The sequence below is a fragment of the Primulina huaijiensis genome, chromosome 3 (genome assembly GCF_012295235.1).
Source record: "Primulina huaijiensis isolate GDHJ02 chromosome 3, ASM1229523v2, whole genome shotgun sequence".
Taxonomy (NCBI): domain Eukaryota; kingdom Viridiplantae; phylum Streptophyta; class Magnoliopsida; order Lamiales; family Gesneriaceae; genus Primulina; species Primulina huaijiensis.
This window is the reverse complement of record NC_133308.1, coordinates 24,260,838-24,286,837: the sequence shown is the minus strand read 5'-3', so window position 1 is coordinate 24,286,837 and position 26,000 is coordinate 24,260,838. Positions and strand designations below refer to the sequence as shown.

General features: G+C 33.3%; 2 protein-coding genes and 1 long non-coding RNA gene across 3 annotated transcripts; 2 read left to right on the top strand and 1 right to left on the bottom strand.

The window, feature by feature from the left end:
* The first annotated feature begins 1,558 nt into the window (after positions 1–1,558).
* LOC140973945 (phosphoglucan phosphatase DSP4, amyloplastic) lies at positions 1,559–10,637 on the top strand. The gene is made up of 14 exons (XM_073437102.1): positions 1,559–1,724; positions 1,831–1,900; positions 1,992–2,030; positions 3,019–3,118; positions 3,519–3,595; positions 3,676–3,752; positions 3,925–4,005; positions 4,550–4,682; positions 7,275–7,334; positions 7,624–7,680; positions 8,041–8,136; positions 8,627–8,686; positions 9,947–10,054; positions 10,318–10,637. Exons 1-14 carry the CDS (start codon positions 1,699–1,701, stop codon positions 10,447–10,449), a joined length of 1,116 nt encoding a protein of 371 aa, XP_073293203.1. The 5' UTR covers positions 1,559–1,698; the 3' UTR covers positions 10,450–10,637.
* Positions 2,221–3,012, bottom strand: LOC140973946 (uncharacterized). The gene is made up of 2 exons (XR_012174702.1): positions 2,507–3,012; positions 2,221–2,357 (listed from the first exon to the last, which is right to left on the bottom strand). It is a non-coding gene; the product is annotated as an uncharacterized lncRNA (long non-coding RNA).
* A 2,304-nt stretch (positions 10,638–12,941) lies between the features above and the next one.
* On the top strand, positions 12,942–16,475 carry LOC140973944 (wall-associated receptor kinase-like 20). Its single transcript, XM_073437101.1, has 3 exons — positions 12,942–13,799; positions 14,018–14,074; positions 15,263–16,475. Exons 1-3 carry the CDS (start codon positions 13,022–13,024, stop codon positions 16,312–16,314), a joined length of 1,887 nt encoding a protein of 628 aa, XP_073293202.1. The 5' UTR covers positions 12,942–13,021; the 3' UTR covers positions 16,315–16,475.
* Positions 16,476–26,000: the final 9,525 nt, after the last annotated feature.

Sequence of the window (26,000 nt, the reverse complement as noted above, 5' to 3'; positions counted from 1 at the left end):
GTTCAAGAGGTGGCTCCCGTCATGTAGCACTTTTCCCTGCAGGCTCAAGAGGTGGCTCCCATGCACGTAGCACTTTGCCCTGCATAGCACTTATTTCCCGGTGTTCCATGCCGGTGACCGGCTCTGATACCATTCTGTCAGGTCCCGAGCCTGGGCCCGCTCATGCGTTACTGTACAATGGGCCCCTATAGCAACTATTTCGTATTCGTCCTCGCTTTACGAAAATGATTAACCCAAGTTGCTATAGAAGTCCATTGTAAGCCATTATAACCTCATTTTCAATCTTTGATTTTTTTGATGTGAGACAAGGGTATCACAATCACCCCTCCTTCAGAACGCGACGTCCTCGTCGCGGCCTGACCCCTCAATCAACCAGCACCGAGAATCTAGAGGTGGCTCCTACAGGTTCAAGAGGTGGCTCCAGTCATGTAGCACTTTGCCCCGCATGTTCAAGAGGTGGTTCCCATGCACGTAGCACTTTGCCCTGCATAGCACTTATTTCTCGGTGTTCCATGCCCGTGACCGGCTCTGATACCATTCTGTCAAGCCCCGAGCCCGGGCCCGCGCCTGCGCCTGCGTGACTGCACAATGGGCCCCTATAGCAACTACTTCGTATTCGTCCTCGCTTTACAAAAATGATTCACCCAAGTTACTATAGAAGTTCATTGTAAGCCATTATAAACTCATTTTAAAGCTTTGATTTTTTTGATGTGGGACAAGGGTATCACAATTTATAGACCATAATTAACTAATCAGTACAGAAAATGAGAGGACACCACAAATCTCAATTCATTCTCCTTTCCTAATATTGGATTAATGTTTTTTTTTTAATTTTAAATTTCTTCTTCTGCTAAAAGATGATCGAAAGCCAAGTGTAGTCTGTGAGAAGTTGACAACACAATTTATAGACATTTTTCTTGTATTTACTTTTCAATAATCTTAGGCGGCCTTAAAAGTAGGAATTCGGAGATTCCAGTACCCAACACCGACACTTCTCTTGTTTTTTTTTTTTTTTATATTGTTTTGTGATTTCATTTCAATGGTTTGAAAAATACTTTATTATTATTTTTATAAAAAATTTCTATGAAACGATCTTACATGTCAATTTTGTGCAGATGTCGACTTGATTTGATTCATAAAAAATTATTATTTTTATGTAAAAAAATATTACTATTAACTACATATATTCATCAAATCGACCTACTCATATAATATCGTGTGGGGATAATTTGGTTACTCTCTCCAGATTGATAATAAATAAATTAAGGTTTGCTTCAAAATATTTAAAAAAGTATTACTATTAGTTTCACGCTTTATTTAAAGGTCTCACATGACAGTAACGATGTTTATCGTCATATCAACAATCTTTTTTGACACATTATCATTTTAATATATCAAATATAAAAAATATTAAAATAAAAAAAATAAAAAATAACAGATTATAAATCGACTAACAAGCCTGAAATAGAAAATGTATTTTTCCTCTTTTCATTCATGATAAAAAGTTATATTAATTATGTATTTAATTAATAAATAATTTATGTTTCCCATAATTACGTACCAATCACGCAGTCACGCGAACCGAGGTTTGGTTTCATTTGATCGAAATCCAGAGAATATCCCAAAAGATTTTTTTTCCTTGTATTTTTTGTTGGATCACCGAACATTTTCACTCAGCTTCACTGACTACTTTCTGGGATGGCTTGCCTTCAGCATCTTCCGAGGTTTTGTACTCTGATTCTTCACTCCTAATAACATTCATCATCTTGATAGTTTTCATTTTCTCATTGATGATTAATCTGCGATATGCGTTGATCACTGGCTTTTCAGATCCCTGCTTCTGCCAATGCAGAGCTTCAAAACCCGTTTAGGAAATCCCTCATGCCGTGTTACTTTGCTGGTAAAACTGCAATATATAATATATTTGTGTGTGTGTGAGTGAGTGTGATGAGAGTTGATGTTACTCTTTCTTGATTGTTGTTTGGATTCAGGGAACGAATTTGTCTAGGTCCCGAGTTGCTGTGGTCAAGGTAAAATTTGGTTGTTGAGAAAAGGGTTTTTTTTTGCGCGTGATTTCTTGAGTTTGATGTAATTTTAATCTCGAGTTACTGATTAGATTCTTCTTTTTCGTATATCTCTTTTTGCTTTTCACGATGAAACAGCTTTTGTTGCTAAATATTATGAAAATCTGTTTGAGGTTGTTTACTTGAATGTTTTATATCCTGCAAAATCTTTTATTGATTGAATTTTGTCTTCTGAAAATTCAAAGCCGAGCTTCTTTCCCAATAGGTTACGCGGGTTTGCCTCATACTGGAGTCTGATACATGGCAAACTAGGTCGTTTCTTAGCACTTAAAACTTGGGACGTCAAGCTAGCGGGGTATTTTGTTTTTTAACCTCGGTCAACTATTTAATTAAGAAAATGACCTCCTCATGTATATTTCAAATATACATTAGGACTTAGGAGGTAATTTTCTTAATTAAATAGTTGACCGAGTTTATTTTACAAATTTTCCCCAAGCTAAAAGACTATCTTTTTGGGGGGTAACCTCCCTATCTTAACTATCATCTTTCAATTGCTTATGTGTAGCCCTTTTTAATGATATTGCCCATCATGTTTACTTACCACTATCATCCTTACTGTAATTCGAGCAGCTTTCATATACCTATCAAATTCGGCTGCATGTACTGTAATTCAACTACGATGTGAATACTTAAAACCACGTGGCCTCTTCTGTCGTGTTTATTTGCGACATGAGCGACAGTGTTCCGTGTTGAAACTAAATAGCATGCTTTATCCAAAAGATTAATCTATTAGGTGGGCGAAAATCAAAGGCGTCAACATCCTCTATATTTTCTTTTTTCATTTTCAAGGTGGAGTTGTATTTGGTTTAGCAGTACATGCTGAATACAGTTTTGCCTCTTTTCTTGTTTTGTTGTTATTTCAAATTTCATTTAATTGTGCAACAAGATGCAGAATCTTTTCTTTGAAATCTCTTGTTGCTAAAACAATTTTTAGGCCGTGTCTGGTTCTGCACCAAGTACAGAAAGCAACGCGTCTAAGATGGAAGAAAAATCTGAAACATATAGTGAAGACATGACTGCAGCTATGGGAGCTGGTAAACACAGAATTTATTTGATGTACACTAGTTTTTATTGCGTTAGGGAATGCTTCAGAACGTCTTAAATGTTAACTAACATTTTGAAACAAAAGCTATTAGGTACTTGCCCGTTTTCTTGGCTTACATACTGTGGCCACTGCTTCTTATCAACTTCACCCGTGCAGTCTGTCTGTTTTGTTGGATCATGAAATGATTTCTTCATGTTTTTTGCTTTTGTGGTGGCAAACTATCTGCATTAATTTTCTTCGTAACCTATATTCTAACCTGTACCCTAGTTGGAATGCTACCTTAAAGTTTTGTTGATGTATACACATAATTAATCTTTACTTCTGATTTATATCACCGTATCTTAAAGTCATACCTTGGCTGACTAACATTGTAATTCTTGTGGATACAGTTTTAACTTATAGGCATGAACTTGGAATGAACTATAACTTCATTCTGCCAGATCTTATTGTGGGGTCATGCCTACAGGTGATAACTATTAGCTCTCTAAGGTGGAGATGGCTGTATTTCCTAGAAGTTCCCTGATTTTTTCACTTGGAATTTGACAGACTCCGGAGGATGTTGACAAGCTTCGCAGCATTGGAGTAAAAACTATATTTTGCTTACAACAGGATTCAGATCTTGAGTACACAAACTAGCCTTTTTATTTACTTCAGCGCTGAAAATTTATTGACGGTATAGATAATCAATGGATGATCCTGCTAATTGCGCTTAATAAGCTTTTGACATGGATTAATCCCCCTTTTCTTGGAATGAGTTTCACTGCTAATTTTTTGCCCTTAAATCCATCTCTTCAGATACTTTGGGGTTGATATTGCTTCCATTCGTGAATATGCCAACAAATGTGGTGACATTCAACACTTGCGTGCTGAAATTAGGTCGGTGACAAAATTATATTATTCTGAAGAGATTCTAATGCTATCATTTTCATTCATTAAGTTGGTGAACATCACTTTTGAAACTTTTGGAGTAGCCGAAACTTGATTTCCTGAAATAGGATGTGAAACTAAATTTTCTCCTTGGCTACAAGTATTTTCGGTTCTTTATTTTCTTTTCTAAATGTGCAATGATTGTACCATAGTTTCTTTATCTAGCGTCTTACAAAGGGGTTTCATTTAGGAGTAAATTGAATCTTTCCTCTGTAGGAAAATCACAACCTAGGATGGTAACTTTGCTGCTGGGATAAATTTTATCTCTGTTCTTGTAATGTGACGGATGATGGAAATATATTGGTTATGTAGTAAGACGATAGAATGGGAACAAACATATCAAAGTGTGGTTGTATTTGGCTAAATATTTTAGTGGAACATTGGCACACCTAAGAAAACTACTCTACTCGCATGGAAATCACTTGACCTGTGCATAATTTTTAACATTAGTGCATTTTTATGCTTAGTTATACCTTTATTTACTTTTAAGCAGGGATTTTGATGCCTTTGATCTGAGAACCCGGCTACCTGCAGTGGTAAGTAAACTGCAAAAGGCCATTAATCGGAATGGAGGTGTGACCTATATACATTGTACTGCTGGTCTTGGAAGAGCTCCTGCAACTGCTGTATGTACATTTCAGGCCTTCTCAGTTCTTATGTATTAAAAATCTTTAGAATCAGTATCACTTTCCTTACTATTATTTTTTCTTTCTGGGGTGATGGTAGGAGGGCTTGAAGGAGGCCTTTAAAAAAGAAAGAAATAAATAAAGAAAAAATCTCCCCATGTAGCGTCGTAGACAATAATTTGAGAAACATGAAATGTAACGTATTGATATTGAGTTATGAACAGAAAATAACACTTTTCCAATGACAATAACAAAACCAAAAACAGAGAAGAAGAAAATTTTCCATCTCTGCCCCCTTTCACAAGGAAAGTACTCTGTCTACTTGCCCTAGCTAAAGCTAGCCTTCAACATAAAAATATAAACCAGAATGTTTTTCCCTCCAACAAATTACCCCTTGTATGATTTCCATTCTCCCTTCCAAGACCTTTCCCCTTATCCAAGTCATTGTTTCTAGTATATTCTTTACAATAGAAATAATAGAGCGAGCCAGTATATTTAAGCCTGTAACACATCCCTTTACCGTCTCACGCGGCTTGTGCATCCCCAGCTATCATCATTTGCAGGTGGAAATCTCTTGTCCACGTGTCTCTTTTGGGTGGCCCCCTGTGGCTCTTCCGTGCCTTGATCCTGGTTGCAACTCCTTAAACATTAAAGCATTCAACAATTTCCTGCTGCCTTCTGCTACTTTTCTGTCTCTGCCTTTTCTAGTTCAGCCGCAACCATTCCTCGTGGGTCATTTTCTCCCAACACTTCCATCTCACACACTAATTTAAGTGATACTACTTTTCTTCTTGCAAATAATCCTCCCGTCAGCACACTTTGGTTATACCGGACAATTTTAGCAAGGCAAATAAGTGAGGTTGAACTCCTTGAAAACTCTGATTTCTTTGCTGAACCAAGCTTCCTAGTGGGGGCGTTGCCATGTTAAGTTTTGACCCTGCCCGACTGGTGGTTTTTTGTAAATAAATTAATTGAAGTTGATGAGAATAGATGCAATTTAGTTTGTAATACAAGTCATTGTCTAGGATACGAGTTTGATTAATTATTGCTGCAAGAATAGAAATTTGAGTAATTTTTGCAGTTATCTAAAATGTTGAAATAGATATTTTAATACACCTATTATTCCATTAATTCCTAATATTCCCATTGTTGGTCTACCAACTTTTGTGAATATTTTTTATTCATGAGATCGAAAGAAATCTGGCCCGTCAAGTTTAGCTAAACCTTCTGCTTTTAATTACTCTGGCTCATTTCTTCAAATCAAGTTACCAGCCCTATCCACAAGTTTCTTTCCTTTTCTCCTTGACAAATATATGAATGAATACAAACCAAATCAGGCCTTGAAATTCCCAGTAGGCCACTCTATCTTCTCTTTCAGATATTTCAGTCACCTAGTCGAACTAGGAAATAGTTTATTTAGTCACCAAAGTGTCACAACACAATTTTACACTAAAAATCGATGCAACTTTACTCCTAAAAAATTAACTGCTGTTAGTTTGCTGACATAACCCTCATTCACCCATTTCATACTCTTTATATTTTCCTTTTGTTTGGGGTTTTAGGGGAAGGCAATGGCATTGATATTTCCTTCCAAGTCGACATCTCTCTAGTAAAGAAACATGCTTACTTACCTGTTGTATTCCATTTTCTGTCCTATCAACCTCCCCATGCTTCGCTGGGGCTTCTCCCCATTCTTTTTCTTTTGGCTTACATATTAGACATTTTGGCTTACATATTAGACTCTTAAATTCTTCCAACCTCATATATACCTACATAAGAATATACCTATGTATATTTATATTTATTTATAGGTGAACAGACTGATAGTGCCATTCATTGATTGAAAAAATTTCTTTTCCTAAACCTCGTAGAAATTTGTTAGAGACATAAAAGATAAAATGTTTTATATCTTTTACAGCTTAAACTTTGAATTAAGTTTGTCATTTGTTCAACATAGTATCATGGTCAAGGTATGGAGGAGTTCTCAAGTTCAAATTAGTTACCAACTTCCCACCCATATATGAAAAGTGTTCTATGATAATGCTTTAGAAAGGTTATAGCCACAAGAGTTGTATCTCACAAGTTACAACATTTTTGTTCTTATATGTTACAAAAATCCTGACAAAAATTTTTTTTGGTAGATATTATTGTTGTGTGCATTTCGTTCGTAAGTGTATGACGTCAAGTTCTAATATAAGATGAATAAAGTATCGTTATCACAAGAAGTGTGTTATTAAAAATATATCAATTACTTTAATTAAAATAATCTCAATTTTATTTAGAAATTCAGAATAGTTTTTGATCAATTATTTAAAAGCAAATTAAAATCAAGCACACAATTATATTGAGAATTCAATGAGAGAGAATCTAGATGTTCGATTTTAATTGGTTTTCCACTATGTTTGATTCTCTGTGATGTTTGTCTTTAAGAATTCAACCCTGTTGTTACCGAAGAATGCATAGTTATTTCTATTCCCCTTTCCCAACTGACAAATGGAATTTACCATCTAACATCAAACAATATTTGTATCTAAAATCTAACACCAATTGACTTGTATGAAGAATGTAACAAGTTTTTTGTTTTATGCGCAGTTGGCTTACATGTTTTGGATCCAAGACTATAAGCTGAGTGAAGCACATAAACTACTGATGGTATTATTTTAGTTTCATGTTTTGTCTCAGTACTTATCTATTATTGACTAATATTATCTCCACAAATCATTTATTACACCTCAATTTCCCAAGCAAGATTTTTTTTGTGAAATCATCAGTGGCACTCATTTGGCTGATCATCCTCTTGATTATATTTGATTATATTTTCAGAGCTTCATTACACATCTTAAAAAATTATTTCGAAGTGTCATAAAATCATCTCAGGAATTTCTAAGAGGATATCTGTTTGAATTAAGATGTTAAATATATCTTTTACACTTGTTCGCAGAGCAAGCGCCCGTGCTTTCCAAAGTTAGATGCCATCAAAAGTGCAACTGCTGATATTGTGAGTCCTTGTTTCCCTTGTCCATTAATTGTATTCGATCGGTCTAAAAAACATAAAAAATTTATTGATAAGCATGAAGCCATCACTGTTTTAGTGGTATATCACTTAAAAAAATTTGGCATGACAGTTTCTGTAGCTTTTCTGGTGTGTTCTCTATTTCTATTCCTCTTCTGATGGAGAAGCTGTTTTTATTGAAGTTTCTTCATGACGTGACTTGTGATATTATACTTGGAGTCCTTTAATGGTCGTTGGAGCTGTTTGTTTTGCATCTATACTTTGTTCTTGCCTTTCTAATTAAGAGTCCAAATAGTGCTAAACCTCTTCTATGAAATTCCAACGCAAGCTTCCTTTTGTTTAAAGCTTACAGGACTTATAAAGAAGCCTGTGAAATTAACGTGGTATGGAGAGAATAATTCATCAGTGGAAATCTCTGGACTCGACATTGGATGGGGTCAGGTAGTTGCCTCTCTGACTTTCTAGTGACAAATACTCAACTTTTCTTGGTCGCTGAGAATCATGTCTTTTTTAGAACTTAGGATTTAGCTATATTTATGACCAAATCCTTGCTTACATTACTCTACTGATTCAACATGTTTATTGTTTTAGTTAGATGCTTTGTTCTCTGAACCTAGCATCAATTATGAGTAGAATAATCTGCAGTATATCGAGTTCCTTTTTCATACAATAGTGTCGGTGCCAAATCTGGTGATTTAATTATTATGTATTTGCAAGCTATTTCACTTTCATTACTACCATAGCTACGCCTACATGTTTTTTGCTGAAGTCTGATTTGCCATTAAACTTTACTATTATTCTACGTTTTAGTTCAATTTCGCATTTTGAATGCTTAAAATAATTGGTCGACTCGTTTTATGAATAAAAATGTTTTTTTCCGATCCTTGGAAGTCTTCTACTCGCAATTTAATGTACTGTACCTCCTGTGCAGAGAATACCTTTGTCGTATGATGAAGAACATGGTTTATGGAATCTCCATAGGGAATTGCCTGTAAGTACGTTGTTCTATATTTTTAAGCTTGTAAACTGTATTAGTGCTTTTTAAATGAAATTGTTTTTAATGCTTAAGGAACTTCTTTTTCCCCTTTCAAACCTAATGCTGTGTGCTTACAATATGTGAATTAATCTTTGAACAGTTTTCTACATGGATAGATAGAGATAGTAAAGTCATGGTATCATAAACAGGTTCTTATACCATCTATTTGATGAAATTGGGTGACTTTTCATCCCATTAGATTTGAGACAGATTTTAAATTTAGCACAAGGAATTCATGCTGTTGAAGGTTTGAATTTTCTATTGCATGTGGGTTTTCGAAGTCCCTGTGACCTGCAATTTTTCTGGTTTTACCTTTGACATATGTATACCTTTTGACTGTTTGCAGATACCCGATTTAAGCTCTTTTTTGTTAGATGATGTTAATTCTTAATGAGCTTATCTTCTGCATTACCACATAAAATGGCTCTAGATAATTGTTTGGTCTTCTGCAGTATAGTGATTTACTTTTTCTCACAAGAGAATTGTTAACTGTATCTGAAAATTATTTTTTTGGACAAAATAAAACACAAAAGAAAAGAACAAAGATTCATGAGACCTGACATTGCACCTGATCCTCTGAGCCGATAAGGATCTGCTATATTCAGCAGGACTGCAGGACACACCTAAAAATCTCATAACTGTACACATGAATTAAGAGCCTCTTTATATAATGAGACAGACCAAGGCCTCAATAATAATTCTCTAATAACCAAGAAATAACAATGTATAGCAAATTCTAAACTTGTGGGAGATCAATGGGATTTTTTTATCATGTTAACCATCACCGAACAACCAAGTCCATATTTGATAAATATTTGGCCCTTGCTTTTGGATTATATTCTTCAGAACATCCTGTTGTGATTCCAGTACACAATTGGGCTAATCGTTGTATGCATCACAAGGCAATAAAAATAGCATTGATCCGATCTTAGTTCACTTCCAATATTTTTATTTTTAATGATGTTTATCGACCTGGAATTTTATTTTGTTTGGTTGAATATTATCAAAGATTTCCACCACATTGCACACATTATAATTCCCAAGAGAAACTCTTGGTGATGTTCCAAGCGTGGGAATGAATTATATGGATAAATTTATGTAGATTACATCGCCTTTATCTGATATAACTCTTGTATGTCCATTAAGTGTCATAATTTATAAAAAAGATTGGGAGAGAAAATGGCCAATAAGTGCTCAAGCTCTTGCTTTGGACAGGAAGGACATTATGAATACAAGTATATCGTGGATGGTGAATGGATGTGCAATGAGTATGAACCTGTCATTGGTCCCAACAAGGATGGCCACGTCAACAACTATGTTGAGGTGCGTCATATGATCTTTTTTTAGCCAAATGTGCAGATCTCTTAAAGTTCCGAAAATTCTTCTTGAATCTAAAAGAAAATCCTGAGATTGGTTAATTATTTTCTGTTTTGCACGCATTTGTTATTTTATATTAGATTGTTGCATCAGATTAAGAAGAATAGACTTTTCTTGACAAGCGTACTCAAAAATCATATCCTATCACGTTGCCTGATTTTTCGGTGTTGGTTGGTTAAGAATTACCACGAGCGTGCTGTGATATGCAGGTTTCCGATGATCAACGTAATAACGAGAGTGCTGCAATTCGCGCTAGACTAACAAATGATGAATCTGATCTTTCACCAAACGAAAGGCTCATTATCAAACAATTTCTTGAAGCCTTCCCAGATGAAGATTGATTGCAAATCGGTGAGTGTAATAATCACTACAAAATGTAAAATTATACAACTTTGTTCATACTCTGTATAATATAATATTATAGGCAATGAACAGAACATCACATCACGTCCCTGTTTTTTTAATCACCAATAAATTGCTTGTAGAAGTCAACACTTCTCTGAAATAGTTATGAAATTGATATTAATTATTTTACGAGTTCCACAAAATTTTTCAGTTTGTTTTGTCACGAACAATGATATGATACATTAGGAAATATGTTACTGCAAAATCTGAAGATCATCAAGCTTGGGTTCTTTTCAAGTTTGAAGTTGCTCAATTTAACCTCAAGTAAAAGATGTTTTTTTTTTTCCACATTCTACACTGCTCAACACACTGTTCTGTACCCAAAATGCACAGCCATGTGTAGGAAATATCGACGACGATCGTCCATTCCTGGGATCCTGAACTCATTTAACATGAAAGATGAATCAAATGTTGAACGGGATGTGAAATTCAACTATTCTAAGTTCTAACAATGAGTGAAACTAGATATTTAATTGCATGAATACTTTATCTAACTTCAGGTATTGTTTCTGTGGTCGATAAGACATCTATTGATTGTTCAACTCTCGTTTTACCCATACACAATCATTTGACTATTGAGACGAGATAAGACCGAGTTATTTTTAACTCTAATTATCGTAGAATTCTAGCCAAATGATGGACTACTTTTGAGTCTGAGCCGGCTAATATACACCCTTAAATTGTACTCCATCATGTAAGTCCATCGACCTTGGATCAAAAGTTCGTCATATTGGAGGCTAGCTCAACAATTGTTCGGATTCAATCAGAGTAATTAGTCTTATATTGGTTCAAATCAGTTCTCTAAATCATAGCCAATACCACATGTTTAATTCTCACAAATGTCAAGATAATGCATTTATTGAAAATAAAATGATTGTCGAGAATCAATAATTGTCTCTATATGGAAGATTAATACAAACACGACAAAAACTTGTGTGAGACGGTTTCACGGGTTGTATTTTGTTAAACGAATCTTTTATTTGGATTATCCATGAAAAAATATTATTTTTTATGCTAAGAGTATTACTTTTTATTGTTAATATCGGTAGGGTTGACCCGTCTCACAGATAAAGATTCGTGAGACCGTCTCACAAGAGACCTACTCTAGAAACACAATGCTTAAACTGTTGTATGATTTAATATATTAAGTTATATCATTACCACAAGTTATAATTTTTTGAATAATAGTAAATGCTCGATTATAGATATATATATCTAATGGTAAAAAAGTATTTTTTTTAGTTAAAGCGATGAAAACATCTACTGTTATTGCTTAACGATGAAATTATTCAATATTTTATTTCGAAAATAAATTTTAAAAAATAATTCAAAATTTAAAATTTGAAAAAAGGGTGAAAAAAAAAAAGAAAAAGAAAGATAATAGAGTAATATTTTTCTAGGAAGACTACCCGTCTGAATGTAAGAAATAAATCGTGTGGAGATTTGACGGCCCCCCCATTCTGAAAACGCAACATCATTATGTCTTATATTAAAGAATTTGATTTACATACACATATTTTTAAAATGTTAAACGATGTATTTGAAATTCTCATAATTATTTTAAATAAATGTATTTAAAATTTCAAATTTTGAATGATACTATTTATTAATTTTTAATCCATCACATTTATTATCACTAGTAGAGTTTAAATTTAGAAGAAATTGATTTGAAATATCCATCCACTTACCGAAATTATCGAATTAATTTAAAATCGATGAAATAATAATAATAATAATAATAATAAAATAAGATTATAGGATCTTTGAAAATTATAACCTCTAAGTCGTTTACATGCGTTTCATAATAAATGAGGAAGACTTTTTGGGTCTTCTAGAAGGAATTAAGTCAACTAAAGTTGCGTCATTTTTTAGACTATCTATTCAAGTTGTTAGGTAAGCAGTAATCTGACTCCTAATCAAAACGTTCTTTTTTATTATTAAAAATTAAAAATGTAATAAAATTATGGGTTTTGTTATATAACTAAATATTGAAGCTGACATTCGGAATGATATGAAATTTGATTTGATTTAATATAGTCTTTGAGTAAAGTCGATAAATTAGAGCTATACTCAGTAAAAATCACAAGTTTTCTCAAAATAAACTTTCGTTTTTTCGTTCGAGTAATTTTATTTTTGAAAATAATTTTAACATCGTTAATGATTCAAGTTAATTCGCTTCATTTTCAATTAGACCTTACTTTAGCTTTTTTATAAGCTAAAGTTATGAACTTATAATTTGATGATAAAATCGATTCTATGTCTTTTGCTATTTCGATTTATTAGAGTATTATTGACTGATCATTCGAATCAATCGTTGGAATTATGAAAACAAAATTACAAGTGTGAAAAGATGGGAAATAAATCAAAATCTTTCAATAAAAGTAGAAAGTAATAAATAAATACATTCTCTCAGCCTAATTTAATTTACTTCCAAAATTAAAATAAAGTCAATACGCGCACGAATTAAATTCAGTCCCCCGTCTCTTTCCACTAATCCCAATAGCCATCATGGCCAATCCACTCCTCCTCCTCCTCCTCCTCCTCTTCCTCGCGGCGGCTCTGCTACCATGCGCACTCTCCCTTAGTCCCTGTCCTCCTTGCGGTTCCACCGCCGTCCCCTACCCACTGAGCACCGGCCCCAGCTGCGGTGATCCCGAATACAAAGTCCGCTGCAGCACCTCCTCCACACTCGTATTCGACTCCATCAACAACACATACCCGATCACCTCCATTTCCCCGGCCACCCAACGCCTCGTGATCTCCCCCGCTCCTTTCTTCCCCAACACCTGCATCACGCGGGATTTCTCCTCCAACGGCCTCCAGCTCAACGATTCCGCGCCCTTCAACATCACCGGCAGCAACACAATTTTATACCTCAACTGCTCCGAAAGCCTTCTCCGCTCGCCTCTGGACTGCACCTCCAACAGCCTCTGTCACGTGTACGCCAACGGGACCAGCTCAGGGCGCGACTGCGCCGACGCGCGCCTCTGCTGCGCGTTCGGTGCGGGGGGATCCACGACGGCGTACCGGATACAGGTAAGGGATTCGGGGTGCCAGGCGTACCGGAGCTTCGTGAACCTTGACTACGACTTTCCGGCGAGTCAGTGGCCGCAGCCTGGCGTGGAATTGGAATGGATCTTGCCGAGAGAGCCGACGTGCGGCGGCCAGGGTGATTGCGGGTCGGGTTCTGCGTGTGGGCCGGACCCGAACTCGAATGAGGGGATCCGCAGATGCTTCTGCAATTCTGGATTGCAATGGGATCCAGTTGGAGGAGTCTGTGCTCAAGGTTAAATTTTATATTTAAATATTAATTTATGATTTTATGGTAAAATTTATATTTTTAATATGAAATACTAAAATCAAAATTATTGGTTTATTATATTATATTATATTATATTATATATAAAAAAATTATTGGTTTATTATTATTATTTTTTTTTTATAATGTGAGTAATTCGTTTGCTGTGTATTGATTTGATTTTCTTGCTTCGTTTTGGCACGTAGAGCAACTGTGTGGAGACTCAGATGGCTGTGGTAAAGACAGAACTGCCCTAATTGCAGGTACGCTCTACTTTATTTTTAAGTGATCAAATTTCACATTGTTTTTTAATATAATTTTTAATTATTTTTTTGTGTCGATATCATGACATCAATATGATATTGATATATTTATCGATAACATGTATGATATCACGTCAACTCGAATTCAGCGAAAAAATTAAAATTTCGAAAAATAAAAAAATATAAAAGAAAGATTGTCATTTAATAAGACATGAAGAAACAAACACATAACAATAAAAAGTTATATCGAAATTATGATATAGATGAATATAGTCAGTCTTTCATAAAATTATTATTTTATTAATTCATCGAAATTATTAATTTAATTCATTTACCTAAATTGAGACCAATAAAATAAATTTATTTTAGAAAATTTATTAATTTATATAATATTAATTTATTTAGTTTTACTACTCATATTTTAGTTAGAACTTCGGAAGGATAATATTCTATTTCTATAATTTTTTATTTTTTAAAAAATATGCTGTGAATTTTTCTTGCCTCAAAATATAAATAATATTACGTTGTATTATATATTTATAAAGGAATAATTAATAAAAGAAATAATGCTATTTTAATTGTGGGGCTATACAGTTTTGTATGTTGCGTGATTGACTAAAAAACGAGGTTATCAGGTTGTCATCTACGGTCAATCTACTTTGAAAATTATTCACACATTAAATTTATTTATGTAAAAAAAATAGATTTAATATGTATGACGAATTGACGTGATTATCAGAAAAAGTACTATTTTTGATATAAAAACGATATTTTTTTATGAGATCGTCTCACGATAGTTTTTGCGTAGAAAACAATAATACCGATGAATAGCCAACACTTCAATTTGTTTGGTTTTTATAAATAAGAGAAACGCCCACCCCTGTTTTTTTTGACCATATTTTTTTTGATCTCACACCTATATCTATTTTGATTGCTGTTCATGTTGAATTAAAAAAAGTAATTGATCAAATTTTAATGTAGAATTGCAATGGAAACACGCGATGCTTGTGCAATAAATTATAATTATAAAATTTAACAAGAATATATTTTGACATGAAATTTTTAAACAAAGGATGAAAATTCATGATTGGATTGTTGTTAATTGTCTAATTTTGTCACTGTTTTTTCCCTTCATTTGTCAACGAGGTGATGATTTTTTTTATCCATTGGTAAATGTTGAATGTGCAGGCTTAACTTCAGGCCTAAGTGTGGCACTCGTATCAGCTCTAATTGGATTTTTCGTCTACAAGCGCCACCGTCTCATCAAAGAGGAGCAAGAACGTATTACTCGAGAGCGCGAAGAGATCCTTAATTCAGGTGGCGGCAGATTTGCGAAAATCTTCAGTGGGAAAGAAATAAAGAAGGCCACAAACAACTTTTCCAAGGACCTGCTTCTTGGAGTCGGCGGCTATGGTGAAGTGTACAAAGGTATTCTTCATGATGGAACGGTTGTTGCTGTCAAATGTGCTAAGCTTGGTAACACGAAAGGCACCGATCAAGTTCTCAATGAAGTACGGATACTATGTCAAGTCAATCACAAGAGCCTTGTCGGGCTCCTTGGTTGTTGCGTTGAGCTCGAGCAGCCACTGATGGTTTACGAATATGTTCCTAATGGAACTCTCCTGGACCATTTACAAGGCCCCAGCAGGGGTCTTCTTTCATGGAATCATCGTCTCAGCATCGCCCACGCAACTGCTGAGGGACTTGCCTACCTTCATTTCGCTGCAGCTCCACCAATCTACCACCGCGACGTGAAGTCTAGCAACATCTTACTAGATGAAAAACTAAACGCAAAGGTTTCTGATTTCGGACTTTCTCGTTTAGCTCACACGGATCTGAGCCACGTATCCACTTGTGCTCAGGGCACTCTGGGATACCTTGACCCTGAATACTACAGGAACTATCAGCTTACGGACAAGAGTGATGTATACAGTTTTGGGGTCGTTTTATTGGAGCTCTTGACATCCCAGAAAGCGATTGATTTCAACAGACCAACAGATGATGTGAATCTGGCGGTTTATGTGCAGAGATTGGTGGAAGAGGATAGGATCATGGATGCTGCTGATCCATTGCTGAAAGAGGGAGCTAGCAAAGTAGAGCTGGAAACCATGAAGGCTATTGGTTTTCTGGCGATCGGATGCTTAGAAGAACGTCGGCAAAACCGGCCATCCATGAAAGAGGTGACGGAGGAGATCGCATACATCATCAGTATTGCAACTGCTAAGGCCGCAGATATGTAAAATATTAGATAGATTTATGGCTGCCGGTTAATTTTATATGCGAATGGATGTGCTTTGCTTCTCTTTGACCCTTTCACTTTGTTTTGTTTTGTTTTGGTTTGGTTTGCTAGTATGTATTTTTATGGACATTTGGGTTTCTTCCTTGTAACATTATTTGTTTAGCTCCGGTGTCCAGTCACCTTTTTTCACCTACAAAGTACTCAAAAAATTTAAAATTTTCTAATTTTTAAAAACTTTATAGATTTTATTTTACTTAAATTTAATTTTTCATGAAAAAAATAATTGGAGCTAAAAAAAGAGATAGAAATATTTTAGAGATTTTAAAATTACACCAAGAAACTATTTTATATAGATTAGAAAAAAAAGAGCATATATAATAAGTTATAGTTTAGAACATAAATATATTTAATATTAATATAGAATCAATTTAGGATGTTTATTCAATTATATTATATTTTTAGTAAGTAAAAATTATTATATTATATTTTTAGAAATAATAGTTTTCCTATAAATTATTTATTAGATTGTTATTAAAAGAATTTAAATGACGAACAATAAAATTAATTTGCAATATACATAATAATAATAATAGATAACTTTAGTACTTAGAACATTATTATTTTTAAAAAATAATGTTTCGCGCATCACCAAATTTGGTGCTTAATTTACGCCAACAAATATTATTATTTAAATATTATAACGCTTGGATCCTAAACAATGAATATTTCATTATTTGTGGACATTGAAAATTTACAAATTCATACTCCGCAAAGATATATTATATACGTCAAAGTATCGCCATAGTCATCTGTACCACAATGGGGTGGGGAAACGGTATTTTCCGTTCTGTAATTTAATTTTGTCATTTTGCGATTTTGGTCATATATCTTATCAAATATCAGTTTTAATCAATATATCTTTTGATTTTTTACAATTTTAGTCTTTTTTCATTGAGAGTTATGATGTGACACTACACATGTCAACACCACATCAACGTTCTATTGATGTCACATTAACATCATGTCGAAAAAATTTAATTGTAAAAAAACCAAATTTAACATACTAAAACTGAATTTCGATAACATTAAAACTCAAAATCGAAAAAAAAAACACAAAAACAAATTTTGTTAAAACAATAAACGAGATAACATTATAATTTTATTCCAGCAGTTAACTGATTTCCTAGCAATAGAATTTACAATGGCAATAATGATCTTTTGTTGACGTTGCAAGTAAACATTCACTCGAAATAAATGCAAACGATCCGTAACTAATGGCTTGCTTGCAGGGCCCTTCGCATGATTCAGTTATCTCTTCCTTGCATGGATACAAAACATTTGCAGTGCAAATATTCCCATAAGTTCTCCCATGCACCAAGTACTGATCTGTATCAACAAAAAGATACAAAGATTTCATATTTGAGACTATCTCCCAATTTAAATAAATAAAATTAATCCAAGAGTGTATGGAAAATTTTAAACGAAAAAAATCCAAAGATTTCAAAATTTTTATTTCAGAAAATTATTAATAAAATTCATTTTCCCTTCTTTTTATCGTTTTATGTCTCACTGCCCCGACCTTGACCCCTGTTATTTTGATGTCATATCTAATACTCAGAGTTTGCCTCGATTTGATACCGCTCTCGCGGCCAGCACCAAAACAGTGCTTTACCCCTTCTTTCGTGCGGCAAGATTATAGAGTGAGCAAGAGGGGAAAAGTGAGCTTATTATAGTCCTTGATCTCGAAGTACCATTCCAAATTTAAATACAATATCATGTCAATTTGCCCCAAAATTTTTATGTTTTATTAAATGAAATATGTTATGTGTAACATCTTTAAATTAAACTTATGACGTTTCATGATTTGTCTTTCCTCGACGACTTCAATTTTCTCAAAATTAGTTAAACAATGACTTGGCCGCTAGGCGATGCTAGCCAGAACACACGAACCACATGATGGTGCTAGTCGAACTAGCCGAACCCGTGTTCAAGATCCAATTATTTTAATATATTTTATGTTAAAAAAGATTTTTTTAAAAAAATTGAAGATGTATAGTCCATCTAACATCAAAATCGATATCATGTTATTTTAGTATCGTACCTGACGCAAGAGCTACGAGTACAATGACAACCAAAGCAAACTTCAAAAGCGCAGCCATTTATGACTTCAATTTTCTGATCTTTTAAGATAATATATATGTTTTATGAATTTTCAATCTCTTTAAATAATATTTTGAACCCAATTTGGTCAAACTGATAAATACTGGAAATCTGCTCCCAATATAGTAAAATAATATTAATAAAATATATTGAATAGGCATGCTCCATTGGGTGTGTTAATAACCCTTGGATCAGAAAATATGTGGGGGCTCACACTGATCCAACGACTAATCTGCATTTGAGTAGATATTTAGCGATTGTGTCAATAAATTTGAAAATTGGAAGAGATCTTCTGTTGCACAAATATGTATTGGTGTAATGATTTCAATTATCTATAAAGATTTATTTGCCAAATAATGAGAATAGAAAACCAACTAATACCATATATTAATTTGATGCATAAAATATTGCAGAGAGCGTAGGAGAGGATAAAAACGAATTATATAAATTATTACACTTTGTTTAGTCAATTGGGTTAATATATTTGGTAAATAAATTACTTTTATTCCGAAATTGCATAAAAAATCAATTTCATTATATAATTTGGAACGTTACAATATCTCACTAATATATATAATGATAATGGTGGGTCGGGATGGGTTCGGTAAAACTCGAGACCCAACCCGCAAATCCGACGGGTTGAATCAGTGTTAGACACGTAAAAAGCTATATAATTTATAGATTTTTCGATACTGATTTCAAAGCCATAGTCATCGTTAATTAATTTCTTCTATCTTATATTTTAAGATAATATGTTTATATAATATTTATACGAATGTAGTCAAAATATAAATGTTGGTAATCTGCTCCAAAAATAGAATCATATATCATATTTAAATAATTTTCTTTGCTTAAAAAATAAAAAATAAAATATAATTATTATCTTATCCTAAATTAATATAATCAAGAAATGCTATGCTTGTATTAGGACATATGAAAGAAAATATATAATGGTATTGTTTTAGAATTTACTAATAATATTTTGCCAATTTGATTACTTTAATATTACATCCATTTATTTGATGTTTAGCATATATATTTTCTCGTGGTCAACAAACTTAATTTAATTCCAAAATTACATATTAATTTGGTTACATACTTACATTATCCCAATAATACAAATTTTTTTTATGTGAAGTTTATTCCCAAATTCCAATTTTGTTTCTCTATTTCATTTTTCAAATTTATATATGAACCATCCATTATTCTATAAAAATAGAACTCCATCAATATATTTCATAGTTTTTACATTGAAATACAGTACATCATCTGGATCTAGCGATAGTAGTGGCACTGACGCCATTGGGGTTTAGCTGCGGTCTCGGGAATCGTACATTCACTCGAAATGAAACCTAAGAAATATTGCTTTTGCAGTGAACTTCACATGATTCAGTCGTCCATTGGTCGCGTTCATAATCGATGTAATTGAGAATGAAATATAAAGAAGATTATTAGTTAATAAGATGGAAAAATATCAACATTTGTAAGAAGTATTTTTGATAAAGTTCAAAAATAAATACTTGATGTTTTAGGTATAAGATGGATAATATCGTATCATTGTGAAGATATATGAATTTTATTGTATTACAAGTTGCAACAGAGCCATGAGCCAAATCGAGTGATGTTGGTGAAATCTTATAATGCTTGAAAGAAAGATGTGTGAGCTCTCAGTAAATATGTGATGAGATCTCGAGACAGGTGATGTTTCAAGTATTACGTAAGACGTGAGTAGGGGTGAGCATTCGGTCAGTTCGGTTACCGACCGAACCGAATTAGCCATGACCGAACCGAACCGAAATATTTAGCCATAATCGAACCGACCGAATTAATTTTCATAACCGAGAAAAATCGAACCGAATTAAAGTCGGTTAATTCGGTCACCGACCGAATTAACCGATTAGTTTTAAAAAAAAATTGTGATTTAACTTAAATTATATATATAATTTTTCTTTAACACTACAGTCTACACAAATGCATAAAAACATAAAAATTTAAAATTAAAATATATATAAAAATTGATAGGGTTGATTTTAAAACTAAGGATTGATTATAATTAGAATTAGGGTTGATTTTAAAATTAAAAATTAAAATATATATAAAAATTGGAAAAAAAAATTTATTAAATAATATTACTTATGATATCGGTTAATTCGGTTAACCGATTTCAAAATTTTGAAATCGATAACCGAACCGAATTAACCGATATAACCGAATTTTTTTAATTGGAAAACCAAATTTTCGAAATAACCGAATTTCCGAATTGACTCGGTTCGGTCGGTTAATTCGGTTTAACCGAAATCTTGCTCATCCCTAGACATGAGCTCCCAATGCAACAAAGATGAGTGTCCAAAATTATTATTTTTCACTCTAGATATGAATCCAATCGAATCGACCCATATCAATGATATAGATCCTTGAAACCGTGTGATATGAAACCTACTCAACAAAAACAAGGCTTTAGAAACAGAAATATATGTCTTCGAAACCTTTTCTTTTCAAAACAAAATATAAAATGAAAATTTCGTCTCAAAATCCATTTAAGAAATCTCGTCTCTGATTTTGGAGATGAAAATTCTGTTTGTAATTTTAGAGAATGAATATAAAACCGTTTATGAATTAGTTTCTAATTTGATCAAATGGTTTTATCTTCAAATTTAATTTCGTCTCTAATTTTGTCTTAAATTCATTGTTATTTGGTGTAAAAATATAATTTAATTTAGTTTATAAATCCATTAATAATAATAATAACAACAAAAAAATACCTTAGAAATAGATAAAAATTAAATCAAATTATGTAAAACTCAAATCATGTATACATATTATAAAAGTACTTCATGTTTTATTTAATAGTAAAATAACATAATTTGGGTCTAGCAATGGTAGGTACACAGGCAATAATAAAACATTGTGAATGTCGAAAATGCACAATGACTTGAAATGTAATCGCGTGGATGAATCATATTTTGTTTGCAAACGAATTGACAATCCTCGTATACCCCTGGACTTGGACTGCATGGTTCCAAAACTTCGAACGAACAAATTCTGTCAAAAAGTCCCCCATGCACCAACCTGCAATCTGCATTCAATCACGAGAGGATGGATGATCTTCTGCGTGATGAAATATTGATAGAGGGAGCACGAAGAGAGAAATAGTTTTCAATAAACTTTTCCAAGTTTAATCATAATTTTTTCTGGTAATCTCTTTTGCGATTTTAATTAAACAATTCGAGTGCATACGCGACACGAAACTAACACATTGACGTCACGTGAAAAAATGACTGAACTTTCTAGGAAGACTGAAAGTTCATGATACCTGATGCAAGGGTTACAAGTACAATGAGCACCAATACAGACTTCAAAGCCATAGTCATAGTGAATAAATTTGCCTTCTCCTGATATTCTAAAATGATATATGTTTATAGAATTTCTGGCCAAAAACCTCTTTAAATAATATATCTAACAGTGTAGTCAAAATATGAATGTTGGTAATCTGCAAAAAAAATAAAAAAAAGTTGTGCTCAAAGAACTTAATTTTATTACAAATGTACATAACAAATTGTTTGGATTGCATAATTTGGTTACATTTTTATCATAGCAATGTATTAATATATGCATTTCGAATTTAGATTATTGTATTCATTTTATATTTTGCATCAATTATTGATTGTACTTTTTTGGTGATTTTTTTCAATTGTTTTGAAATGAATGTAAAATTAGTTAAATGAGTTTGTAGAGTTTTCATAGTTAGATGGGATTACAATTTCATACGAAGAGGTTTCATCATCTAACCAAAATCTTGATTATTGTATGCATTTTATATGTATCAATAAAGTTCTACTTGGCGAGGCCGAGTGTTGCACCCGACGACTATGGGGATCATCGAATCAATAGCAATAAGCCTCCGGTTTGAAGATATCTAGAGTGGGAGATTCAATTAATCGATACGGGACATGTCGTCGTCGTTGCTCTCGAACGTAACAATTCGAAAACAAAACGTACTCTTCGTACGTATACATGGAAAATCATTTTAACCAGCCATAAAAAAAAGTTAATCTTTATTGATATATTAATTTGCTAGTTTTTACAATGAAATAGTGAATCATCTAGATCTAGCAATAGTACTTGCACTGGCATTGGTGTTTAGCTGGAGTCAAGGGAATTGTACATTCACTCGAAATGAAACCACGTGGGTAAGCAATTTTGCGCTTGCACGGGGCTTCGCATGATTCAATCATCGATTCATCGCAATCGTAATCGAAATCGAGCTCGCAAATATTCCCATAAGTTCTTCCATGCACTAAGCAATCTGCATCAACATAATATATACTTCTGGGGTGAAAAATTCACTATTATTCAGGAAACAAGAAAATATATAGTAATTAGTGGCAGGGTAACGGTGTTACTCAAATCTTGGAAAAACAAAAGACGAGTCGAATCAAATCAAATTTATTCATCAAAACTGCTATGAAGTAGTAGTGAGATTTGAAACCTGATGTAAGAGCGACGATTGCAAGGATCACCAGAACTGATTTAAAAAGCATAGCCATTGTAACTGTAATTTTGTGGTTCGTACTTACAAATTCTGGCCAATGATGTCTTTATATAATAAATTTAAACTGTTTGACCAAAATGAAAAAATGGTAATGTGAATCAATCAAATAAAATTTTTTGATTATAGAATCAATTATGTCGAATCTAACTAGGATTGATTGTGCGTGTTCATATGAAAAAAATTGGAATATTAATCAAATTTATTCAATCAAATCAGTGCATCACATTTCTTTCCTTTTCGGGAAAATTTGGTTTGAATAATTTGATATACATATGAAATTAAATGATTCTGTTTTCTCGGATAATTCAACCGTTTGGCTTTGTTTTCTGAAACTAAATTTTTTTTCTAGATCACACAAATTCGTTATATATTGCGATATCTATCGTGAATGGATCAAATGTGACAAGCCATGCACGTGTACGAAGACATCATAATCAGCCTTTTTTTCCATAAAAATTAAACTTCATTAATATATTTATTAGTTTTTGCAAAAAAAAAAAAAAATTGGAAAGCTTAATGAACGAATATTAGAAAAGTAAGACACGAGGAAAAAACCGAGGCTCGGAAAATTTTTTTTTTTGTTATTATAGCAACGTGGGGTACCATTTTTTGGGCACCTTTGCGCCACCAAGAATTTTTTCAAGGTGTGTTTTTTCGAAACGAGAATGCCCATGCGTCCGGGAAGTGGCACGGATGGCGCCACCTGATAATTTTTTCGGTCAATTTTTCGAAGGGTGAGTGCACCCACACTCGAAAAGTTTCGTGGCTCGGAAAGTGTCGTGGGTTTCCAGTAGTGTCTGTTTAGAAAAAAGTGCTATCTTTTCATATACCAATGCTTCCAAGATGTGTCATTTGGTTTTTGCAGTTCAATAAGGCTTCATATGATTGAAATAACACATATATCATAGTCACAACATACAATATAGATATATAAAACATAAAATAGAAAATATGCATTCATGTTGCTCATATTTCCTTCTTTCTTTATCAAAAGGGTTCGTAAATTTTTTGGTTTATGAACTTGCGGTTTATTGTGCTTTAATCATAAGTTTAATTGTTTTATATTGGGAGAAGGGTGTTACATTCCAAAGCACCAAGAGAGCGGCATAATCTGTTTCAAAAAAATTTGTTCAACACGAGCTTCAACTATTCATCTTCAAACTTTAATCAACATCCGCTGTATTTTCGCAGACACACAAGATGTACCGACAATCTTAAGAAGATTATTGAAATTTGAAGATGGCTTCCGCATCAACAACAACAAATAATCCTGCGACACATGGAGATAAACCGGAGAATTTCATTGGCATTGACTTTAAACGATGACAACGAAAGATGCTCTTCTATCTCACAACCTTGAGTTTGGAAAGGTTTCTCATGGAAGATCCCTCAGCATTCCTGAGGACGAAGTCGAACCTAGCATGAGAACAATGATTGATGCATGGAATCAAAGTGATTTTCTACGCACGAGCCTGAAGAAGTTCATTGTTGGATGTTTCCTTGACTTCAAAATGATAGACATCAAATATGTTGCAAGTCAAGTGCAAAAACTGCAAGTAATCTTACACGAGATTTCATGCAGCGGGACGAGTTTGATCGAATCCTTTCAAATAACTTCTGTGATTGAGAAACTCCATCATTTGTAGAAGAATTTCAAGAATTATCTGAAGCACAATAAAAAAATGTGTCTAGCTAGAGGATCTGATTGTAAGATTTAGGATAGAAAAGGACAATCGTAATAGTGAAAACAACAAAAAAAAGATGAAACAAAAGTGAATATGGTGGAATCATGTGACAAAAAAGAGAGGAAGAGGAAGTTCATGTATGGGAAAGAACAAAAAAAAAACAATTCAAAAGAGGTTTAAAGGAAATTACTAAAATAGTGAGAGACCGAATCACAAGAAGAAGGAATGCAGACGTCCAAAGAAAAGGAAGGAGCATTCCAACCTGATTCAAGAAAGGTCAATGCCAATTGATTTATCTGAATTGAATTTGTTAGCAATTATTTTTTAAGCAAATATGGTGGACAAACCAAATGAGTGATGGGTTGATACAGGTGCTACCCGCCACATATGCTCTGACAAAGATATGTTATCCACATATACTCCGATTTATAGGAAAATGCTCTATATGGGAAATTCTGTCATTTAATACATTATGGACTTGGAAATGTGGTCTTGACGATGACGTATGGAATGGAAGTGAGCCTTGTCGATGTGCTACATGTTTCTGAAATAAAGAAGAATCTTGTATCGAGTCATCATTGGTCAAACGTGGGTTTAGACTTTTATTGGGTCGAAAAAATTTTTATTGACCAAGAACGATCATTTTGTGGGGAATAAGTATCTTGATGAGAGCCTAATCAAAATTAATGTAATAACGATTCACCACGAGTTTGACGGAAATAAAATTTAGGATTATCTTTATTTCGTTGATTGTTCTGATTTATGGCATGTTCATTTAAGATACATAAATTATAATATTTAGCGATGTTTAATGAATATAAAGTTATTGCCTAAACATGATATTGATCTAACATGTAAATGTGAGATACATGTTGAAGAAAAAATTATCAAGCCATCATTCTATTATATTGAAAGATGTACAACTCCTCTACAAAACACACCGACTTATGTTATTTAAATTTAATGCAAACTAGAGGGAAAAGTATTCTGTGACGTTTATAGAAGGTTGTACAAGATACTATTAAGTATATATTTTAAGAAGTAAATATGAAGCACTCATGGTGTTCAAAAGTAATAAAACTGAAGTTTAAAATCAACTCGGTAAACAAGTAAAGGATGTACAAAGTGATAGAGCGGTGAATATGGATCGTTATTTGATGATTTTTTTCTTCATCGGGAATCATTCATCAAATTACTGCTTCATACTCACCTCAATAAAATGGGATTGTCAAAAGAATAAACCAAATTGTGAAAGATATGATAAATAGAATGCTACTGAGTTCGGGCTTA